The sequence below is a fragment of the Pseudomyrmex gracilis genome, unplaced genomic scaffold (genome assembly GCF_002006095.1).
Source record: "Pseudomyrmex gracilis isolate BER0280 unplaced genomic scaffold, ASM200609v1 scaffold_9, whole genome shotgun sequence".
NCBI classification, from domain to species: domain Eukaryota; kingdom Metazoa; phylum Arthropoda; class Insecta; order Hymenoptera; family Formicidae; genus Pseudomyrmex; species Pseudomyrmex gracilis.
In genome coordinates, this window is record NW_018020593.1 from 1,564,337 (window position 1) to 1,573,392 (window position 9,056).

Consider the following 9,056-nt stretch of genomic DNA (forward strand, 5'->3'; position numbering starts at 1 on the left):
TTTTTTGGAATCTAACCAATCGCAACAAAGTAAGCTAAAATTAATATTCCGATTGGTTAATCTAGTTCTCGAAGAATCGACCAATTGCATTAATCGATTGTTCGAGTTGACATGTTTTGACGTGCAGACGAATTTTCGCCGGAGAATGACGTACTTACAGATCTGTTTTAAATTTTAACTCTGTCGCATCGAACCACCTTAACCTTAAGATAGTGTTTTTTTTTTTTTACACAGACTTTTGTGATTTTGAAAGATATAAGTGTAATATGTTTCGTAAAACTTTGTCACTTCTAAGTTCCTTGAAAAGTAAACACGTTGCAAGTGCCGCGTATTGCTCCGTATTGAATGACAGCTCGCGTGTGTGTTCCGAAGAGATCAAGCATGTCAATACCGAGCAGACGAAAGTCGGAAAAACAAAGTCGAAAAAAGCGAGGAAGAAAATAAATAGCGTAAATGATAAAGAGACACTTGACATAATTGAATATATTCAAAAAGTCAATCCAGATATGGCCCATATGTGTTCGAAAGAATTGACAGACATATGCAGAACGAAAGATGCGCGTACATTATATTTGATTGATAGAGAAACGGCTGTGAATTACGTTTCTCTGATTAAAAACGATCTTCTGAAGAACACGTGTTTCGTTGCGGAAATGAATCCCGGTTTCGGCATATTAACGACAGAGTTGCTGAAAACAGGCGTACCTCTGATTCATCTGTACGAAACGAACAAGGAGTTATATCACCTGTTAGATATCATACGCAATAACTATCCCAACAGATTGGATCTGAAACATCTCAATCTTGCTAAGATAGTTCAAATACTTTATATAGATAAAATAACAGGAGCAAACAAAATGGAAGAGATATTGCAAGATATTGAATATAAGAATTGGGAAGATAAAAACTCCATGCAGGTAATAGGTACAATAAAATCTGAAAAGTTTTTCAATCAACTCATCAAAAGTCTACTCTATCGAAATTGCTTGATGACTCACGGAAGACCGGTCTTTTACATTGGAGTATCTCCGTCCATCTGGCATGTTTGTATCTCATATTTTTTCAATTTTCTCTTGTGTGTAAAATATTATTTTAGCAAATGTGTATTAAGATTTTCAATTTTCTAACATTTCAGAAATACACTAGCAATAACAAAAATCTTAGAGCTTACACAGGTTCAAAAGTGTTATTTCAAACAATGTTTGATTATCAAATCCTAGGAACATTAAATAGAAAAGCCTTTTTACCTTGGCCAAAGAAAAAGAATTTACAGAATATAAGTTTACAGATGAAGTTGGATTATGAGAACATTTATGTGATAAAACTAGAGCCAAAAGTGGACCTCTACTCTCACTTGTCGCAAGAAGATTGGATAACGTTTAGTTACTTTGCAAAACACCATTTGCAAAAACGCAGCAGCAGAGTAATACCGGAATTAGAGTGAGTATATGAGATAGATATTTGCAGAGAGTAGTTTTGGTGGGGCGTTATATGAGAGCAGTCTTCAAAGATATACTGAGATTAATTGGGAATATCTTGAAAATTGTATGTCACTTATGTTATCTAATAATTGTTATGTTATAAAGAATTTTTTTTAATACAATGTAATATCTCACGTATCTGTTCTTAGAAAGTGGATACCCGGATGTGGAATTAGATTAATAGCAAAAGATTACACGATATTTACACAGTTCGGAGAATTAACGCCGGTACAGATTATGGAACTTTTCAAAGAATTCAAATCATGGCCAGAATATAAAGACAGTTATTTCTTAACTTCTATGCAAGACTCTTTAAGTGTGCATAACGAACTGGATTTCTTAGAAATCAATAATTTAAAAGCTGATTAATAATCTTGTAATAGTTTTCGGATATGTATATGTAGGTAAATAAAACTTTTATATTTTATATAATTCTCGAATATTGCGGAGAATATAAAACAAAACAGATATTAAATTAGAACGATCCTCATCAATTTTCAGTGTCGGTAATTTATAATGAGCAAAATTTGCCTTTTAAATTATAATTGTAAAAAACATGTTTTCAGAACTTTGACCGCTTCCTTTTCCTCTCTTCCTCTTCTCTCCGTTATTTCTCGTACGTGTACATGAGCACATGCTTCTGCGTATATTCGCACGGAGAAACGCGTAGCGTATTGGTGATGAGAAGGATTTTCGCTCTGGTTAGTGAGTGCTCTTTTATTTTCTTTTGTTTGACACTGGTTAGCCTTGAGGCGTCGTAGTAACGTTAGTCAGCCGCGGAGTAATTGAACCGAACGTACGCTCGAAAGAAGCTTACAGCATCTCTCAAGTTTAAACTGGTATGTTGTTCAGAACTACTGAGAAGAATATATATATCTATATTGTTTGTCATAAATGTATGGAAAAATACTAAGAAGAGTCAGAACACGTCAATTAGTGTACATGTATTGCAATGACTAGACCATTCTCTTTACTATTAACTTGATATACACAGAATATACATGCATTGCAACGTATATACACACACATATGTGTATATACATGTATGTATGTATATATCGCACTGATGTTTTTCTCTCATTCTTTTTTTTTTTACGGAAATTCCGCGAGTGCGTCAAGATAAAACACAAATATCTCTACATAACTGTTCTGACTCCAACAAGATAAAACACGAATATCTCTACATAACTGTTCTGACTCCAACAAGATAAAACACGAATATCTCTACATAACTGTACTGACGGTTTCACAAATTTGTGTATCTCGTGTACCGAGATATTATTCGAAGTTCTACTTTTTCAAAACTACTATTTAAGAAAGAGTTACACTATATTTAATTTTTCTTAGCAATACGGCTGACAGTCAAAATGAAATACTTTCTCGTTGGTATTGTATTGTTTATGTATAACTATGTGACATGGAGCCAGGATTTGGTATTTCCACGTGATGAAGAAACGTCTCACGTTAGCGGTGGCAATAATACGGTATGATACAAAAACTATATATGTATATATTGTTGATGTAAAATTATGAAAAAAGAAATTTATCTTATTTGTATGTGTGTGTGTATATATACATGTATATATACACTTGATCTTCTCATAGATAATAACTGAACGTCTACCCATATTCATACCGGACAGATGTCCAAAAGACATGCTTCTCTACGCGGGTGATGGCGCAAAAGATTCTTGGGTATGCGACTGCAGATCTCGATTCTTGTACTTCCCATTGAACGACTCCTGTCACGAAGCATACAGACAGGGTCCTTGTCCGCCTGGAAATTATGTCGTCCTTCCTGAGGATGAAGCAATTCCTCGTTGCGTTACGAATCCTTGCTCAGAAGATGGTATGGCACCATATAATGGGACGTGTCATCGTCTCAGGACAATAGGTGGACCGTGCGGCCCCGAAGGAATACTAAATGTCAATGAGACCACATTTCAATTGGAATGCTTGTTGCTAGATGTTGCACCTTCCATGATAATCAATACTTCTTCGAGGAAATGTCCACCTGGCACTCGCAGAAGTACACTTAACGATTGCAGACAAATACAAGTATAATTTGAGTTGTTGTATATCTGTTTTGATCATTATTGACTTAATGAGATATATATTGTGATGATATGTACATTATAAATTGTTTTTACAGGGCTAGAGATACAGCATTATAATCGGTTCGCATCAGGAGATAACTTTAATATAGTGATCTGCATGTAACCAATTTGTAATAGAGGAATGCTTAAATTACTTACATTTAATGATGTTGAATTATAACAAATGTTTGTTCCTCTTATTTTATTTATGATTAAAAGCAATTAAATAAACTATACTTATAATTGAAAAGCAAAAAAATATGCATAAAAAATATATTGTGTAACTTATTATATATTATTTATTTCTAGTTTTATATTAATATAAAGTTCTGTTGATAAAAATATATACATTATTAATATACAAATATAGCTATAAATTTTTAACTTAAACTAAAAATGACTATTTTTATTACAATATTAGAGAATATAAATTAAAAATTATTTCTATGAATTAAACAATAATAAATATATATGCAATAGTATTGTCATTGTGTTATTATCATACATCTCAACTATATAATAACTATAAAAAAAGAATGTATAATAATGTAACTAACAACAGAACTACAATGTATAGTTTATTGATAAAAAAATTAAAAATTTCAAAAAAGTATATTCATTCTTTGACTGCCTGACACTTTTTTCATACATGAAATATGTACACACACATCAACATATCATTTCTCTGACAGTGATTCTATGCGCACTGTAGAATTCACACAACACAAAAAATTATTGTATAACATATAGATATATATTTACACACATTATATATGTATTAGATATATAATCCTATTTATCTTTATGTAAATCGACAAACATTAGCATTCAATTTATTTTTAAGAGAAATAAAACTTTTAAATCATCACATTTTAACTTGGTTCTTGCTGATTGCTTGTGGTAGCTTCTATCAATCTCTGTCTTTCTCTATACATGGAAACTTTCATATTCTCCAACTGATGATACCGTAATAGCTTCAGGACGGCAAAAACAGCCAAACCTACCCAAACTGACAAGCTACTCCAAATGCCGAATTGGGCAGCACCGAGTTCGATGTGAAAACCGGTCGTATCAATTCCGTCCGCTTTATCGATATCATTTCCAGCAGCAAGTTCGCAGGAGGGAAATCTCTTTGTCATATTTTGGCACCACGTCATGAAGCCCAAAGTTACAATAACTGCATCGATCAAAGTAACAATGGTAAGAGTGATAGAGGCGACAACGTCCACAAACGCAGACAGGAAAGAGCTGTCCTCATTTCGATACATCAGCAGGGACAATCGGTAGATTTGTACCACCGATGTCACAAGAAGCAGCAAGCCCACAAATATCGTATAATTGCAATACGCTCGCGACGCCCAATTCACCACAAACTGGCCGTCTGACTCTTGCCACACACCAGTCGAAAAGAGAAGACAGTGTCCCCTGTCAAGACGAAACAAACTGTGTTATATACAATGGGAGGTGCTTTAAATTCTACATCGTTGTCTTCAAGTTTACCTGAATTCATCCTGATGTAAACTCATAGGCACAATAATGCAAATTGACAGAATAAGAGCTACAACGTAGCCTGCTATCTGGCTGAGCAACAAAATGTTTGTCAGTGCCATAACTTTACATCAATATATACTGTATAGTTTATCCGACACAAATCAACTATTTTACGGTCTTTATGTACCGACAAAACCAGACAAAACTATGTGTAATTCTGAATCATTCGTTATTAACTCAAACGCACAAACTTCATCTTTTTCCCCATTGAAATCTAGATACATATGTAATAAATCAAACGAGTCACATCTGACACTTAAACAATAGTACCAACTTCGGCGGGTGTTTCTACAAATCTTGAATCCCAGACTGCGTTCCGATACTCACTGCCAGTACTAAAAAAAATCTATACCTCACGTCACATGTGCTATAGATTTCCAGTAGTTGCAGTGAATACCGGAACGCAGATAAAGTCGTGAAATAAAACGGTAAAATAGAAGGGAAATTGCATTTTCATCGGTTGATGATTCGCTATAGATATCTTATGGCGATACCGATGTCATACTGTAAATGCGCGTGCGTATAAACAAAGCATGCTATATTTTGTACATAAAATTAAACAAATTCTTTTATTAGTATAAAAAAATAACAGAGAAAACTGTTTACAAATTTTTTACAATTAGAAGAACTAACTCGTAAATTTATATATTTTCTGATTTTGATTTGATCTTTTTTCTAAGCAACTTTTTTAAAAATAAATTTTAGATATTTAGACACGATTAATGGTTGCCCTGTCATTACTTTCTTTAACATTCACTTCAATCCTTTTTTTTTGTATATCAATTGTTTCGTATTCTTCAAAAACTTACTCTTATAAGATCAATATTTTCTCCTTTGATTATAACAAGTATATTAATATATTTTGAGTTTTGATTTTAAATAAGTAAAAACTATTGGCGCGCGCACACACATACAGCAGCACACAAAAGATTATATATGTATATATATGTCAATAAAATTCAAAACATAACGTACATTCACCAGTAATAAAAATTTAAGATAGTAAGTATGTAGCAACACCATTCAATGTGATATTAAAGTAGTAATCTACAGCTTGATAAATCAAACAAAATACATACGCGGAAAAGTTAGCAAATCAGTTTAAATTTCATAATTTCGTATTTACATAATTGTTTTTCGGAAACTAAATTGTCAACACATATCATCAGACAAGTGTTAATAAAACACAACATAAATTTACAAAACACTTAGAGAACAATAAGTCCTTGAAATAGTTTGTTGTTTTATTTATCAAAAAATGGTTTCATTTGTTTTACCTCCTTTAGTTTGTTATAATAATTCACCTAGATTCGCGAAATAATTCCACGAATTCTGTTCATAATTGTTAAAGCATTTTATATGAAAAAAATAAAAAAAAAAGAAAAAAGACAAAATTGATGCTTTTCTAGTTTCATGTTATTATCAAGGGAAGAAATCAATCTTATCAGTATCAATCGCTGATACTTGCTCTCAGAATACTCGTTTCATGATCTCTATTTGTGGAAAATGCTTTGAAAGGAAGAAAGAGAGAGAATTTCGATTACTGTTTATCTTTCTTTTTTGTTTTGATGATCGATGAAATGGCATTTTTCCTTCTAAATTTTCGACACGTGTAAAGAATATTACAGTTCCGATAGTGACACCATTACCAAAGAAAAAGGAAATGTATGAAACTGTTGGAATCTTTCGGTCGAATTATGTGATAATGTACACTTCAATCAATGTACTGTGCAAGCCAACGAAAGCCCTCTCCGTATCCTTGTCGCTTCAAAACTGAACACATGAATAGTTCCAGTGGACGGCCGGGTATCTCGCTACGAGCAACTTTACCCTGAAAGTAAGTTTTTGCATTGATAAAAAAAAAGTTCTATAAAATTTAAAAAACACTACAGTGACTCTCTCTAATAACACATCTCTAAAATAGAGGCCATCGTTCTAGTTATGACCGTACCTTTCCTGTTGTTTGTCCATACAAGTTAAAGAAATTTCTGAGTTCGTCCTCAGAAGCTGCAGATGGTTTGTCAATTTTATTGCCCAGTACAAGAACTGGACACGCACTGAGTTGTTCATCAGTCAATAACGCATCCAGCTCAGCTTTTGATTCTGGTAATCTTGTTTTATCGCTTGCGTCGACAAGAAACACTATTGCATCTACTGCTGGGAAATAATCCTTCCAAACACGACGTGCTAAAACAATTTAGTCCGTATGAATGAACAATTGCTCGGTTATAAAACAATAAATGTTATTAATATGATGTGCATTTTATTATAATTTTTTTTACCTTGAGTATGACCACCAAGATCAAAAGTTGTGAATCTCATATTTCCAATAGATAATTCTTCGGATGCTACAAACAAACATTAATGTGAGCTAAAGCAATACAAATTGTTCAAATATCAATTTTTATTTATTTTAAATTAAAAAAATATTGTTTACAGAGAGAATTGATCAGTTAATAAAATATTGCCCATCTGTAAAAATCTGTGGTCTTGAGAATAGTTAAACATAGTATAAATAGAATAGAATAGAAATAACACATAGAAAGAGATAAATCATTCTAAATTTAGTTACTTGGGTGCAATGTGGGCACATGTTGGGCTAAACGATCATCCTTGAGCATATGAAGCAATGTAGTTTTGCCCGCATTATCCAAACCTAGGAATAAAAGTTTGCCACTCTTCTTCCATAATCCTGCAAAGAGGACAGAAAAAAATTGTTGGAATTAAGATCTCATTGAACTGGTAAAAAAATTTGACTAAAAAAATACAGCTTAGAAATTTTAATTAGCTTTGCAACACATAAATAAAACACACAATGATGTAAACAAGTAATTTATTTTGATTCCAGACCAATTAAAGACAAGAAACATTTTCAACTCACCCAGATAGTTGAGCACTCCAGCAAACCAGTCCCAAATAAACATATTTGTAGTGTTTGTGAGTCTTTTACACGTCCTCTAATGTGTGCTTGCAAGTGTATGTGTTAACTAACGAATGACTCTGCAACAATAGCAAGACGCATTAACAAGATCACCACCGTTGATCACCGTCTGCCAACGTGACCGACCGACCGACTGCGACTCGTACACACGCGATTACCCAGCCGATTTTTTAAATCTCGCACGACGAGAGCTCTCGGTCTCGCGCTCGGTGCACAAAGTGCAACGGGAACGCGAGGAGCCAGGTTATCGTCGTCGACGCGACACAGTGCGTGCGTTTGTTTCCGCGGTGCACTTTCGTCAGCTGAACCTTTTCATACTTTCCACCGTCCTTCGCAAGGACCCGCTCAATGCGCTCAATTAATTTGACATGTACGGGGGTGTAGAAGAGTGCAGGCGAAACGGAATTATAGTATGTACGTGGGATTTTCGTTGCGATTTTTCGTGTTCACTTTTGCCAAGCGATTCAGAACCGACTTACGAGAAGAACAACTCACCGTGCGTGTCTCATCCAATGACACTGAATAATTGTCGTGTTTTTTGTTAAATTTCGCGAATCACTATATACATACGAACAACTGTTGTCCTGAGAAGCAAACTGATCGACGGGGAACCCGCGTGTGTCGCGTCGAAAACCAACGATCCCGGACACGTTAGCTCGGCGTATCGGCGTATGTTTGACGTACCCACTGTGAAAAAAACGTGTGGAAGTTGTGGGAACGGAGAAAGGCACTTTTTCTCCCATAGAAAGAACAGTCCGACAACAAGAGCTCCGTTGGCTAGCAGTTGGCACTGAATGACGTCCACTTCCGTTCGCCATATTGTGCAAAATAAGTGCTATACATCAGGAGCGCGAAATTTTGAAAATAAATTGTGCGCATCATTTTAAATCCCACCGATATAAGATAATTTTTATCAACTTTCTGATTTTTATTGACCTCATTTCTTTTTACAAAAACACTGCCATTTATAGACAGAAATGTCATGTT

General features: G+C 34.2%; 4 protein-coding genes across 9 annotated transcripts; 2 read left to right on the plus strand and 2 right to left on the minus strand.

The window, feature by feature from the left end:
* Nucleotides 1-145: 145 nt before the first annotated feature.
* Nucleotides 146-2,135, plus strand: LOC109861881 (dimethyladenosine transferase 2, mitochondrial). 3 transcript variants are annotated; one of them, XM_020441726.1, is made up of 4 exons: nt 146-1,043; nt 1,136-1,440; nt 1,631-1,885; nt 2,048-2,135. In XM_020441726.1, the coding sequence occupies exons 1-3, from the start codon at nt 267-269 to the stop codon at nt 1,848-1,850; spliced, it is 1,302 nt and encodes a 433-aa protein (XP_020297315.1). In that variant the 5' UTR covers nt 146-266; the 3' UTR covers nt 1,851-1,885; nt 2,048-2,135. The 3 variants fall into 3 exon arrangements, with proteins under 3 accessions (XP_020297315.1, XP_020297310.1, XP_020297320.1); XM_020441721.1 differs by lacking the exon at nt 2,048-2,135 and having other exon boundaries at nt 1,631-1,995; XM_020441731.1 differs by lacking the exon at nt 2,048-2,135 and having other exon boundaries at nt 1,289-1,440; nt 1,631-1,995.
* A 5-nt stretch (nt 2,136-2,140) lies between these two features.
* Nucleotides 2,141-3,844, plus strand: LOC109861897. Its single transcript, XM_020441740.1, has 4 exons — nt 2,141-2,320; nt 2,829-2,965; nt 3,087-3,539; nt 3,634-3,844. Exons 2-4 carry the CDS (start codon nt 2,849-2,851, stop codon nt 3,637-3,639), a joined length of 576 nt encoding a protein of 191 aa, XP_020297329.1. The 5' UTR covers nt 2,141-2,320; nt 2,829-2,848; the 3' UTR covers nt 3,640-3,844.
* A 164-nt stretch (nt 3,845-4,008) lies between these two features.
* On the minus strand, nt 4,009-5,671 carry LOC109861723 (transmembrane protein 179). Its single transcript, XM_020441504.1, has 2 exons — nt 5,078-5,671; nt 4,009-5,002 (listed from the first exon to the last, which is right to left on the minus strand). Exons 1-2 carry the CDS (start codon nt 5,185-5,187, stop codon nt 4,450-4,452), a joined length of 663 nt encoding a protein of 220 aa, XP_020297093.1. The 5' UTR covers nt 5,188-5,671; the 3' UTR covers nt 4,009-4,449.
* A 410-nt stretch (nt 5,672-6,081) lies between these two features.
* On the minus strand, nt 6,082-8,879 carry LOC109861976 (GTP-binding protein SAR1b). Of its 4 annotated transcripts, none has more exons than XM_020441871.1 (6): nt 8,758-8,879; nt 8,010-8,128; nt 7,701-7,820; nt 7,411-7,476; nt 7,080-7,315; nt 6,082-6,959 (listed from the first exon to the last, which is right to left on the minus strand). In XM_020441871.1, exons 2-6 carry the CDS (start codon nt 8,050-8,052, stop codon nt 6,843-6,845), a joined length of 582 nt encoding a protein of 193 aa, XP_020297460.1. In that variant the 5' UTR covers nt 8,053-8,128; nt 8,758-8,879; the 3' UTR covers nt 6,082-6,842. The 4 variants fall into 4 exon arrangements, with proteins under 4 accessions (XP_020297460.1, XP_020297441.1, XP_020297456.1 ...); XM_020441852.1 differs by having other exon boundaries at nt 8,754-8,879; XM_020441867.1 differs by lacking the exon at nt 8,758-8,879 and adding an exon at nt 8,565-8,747.
* Nucleotides 8,880-9,056: the final 177 nt, after the last annotated feature.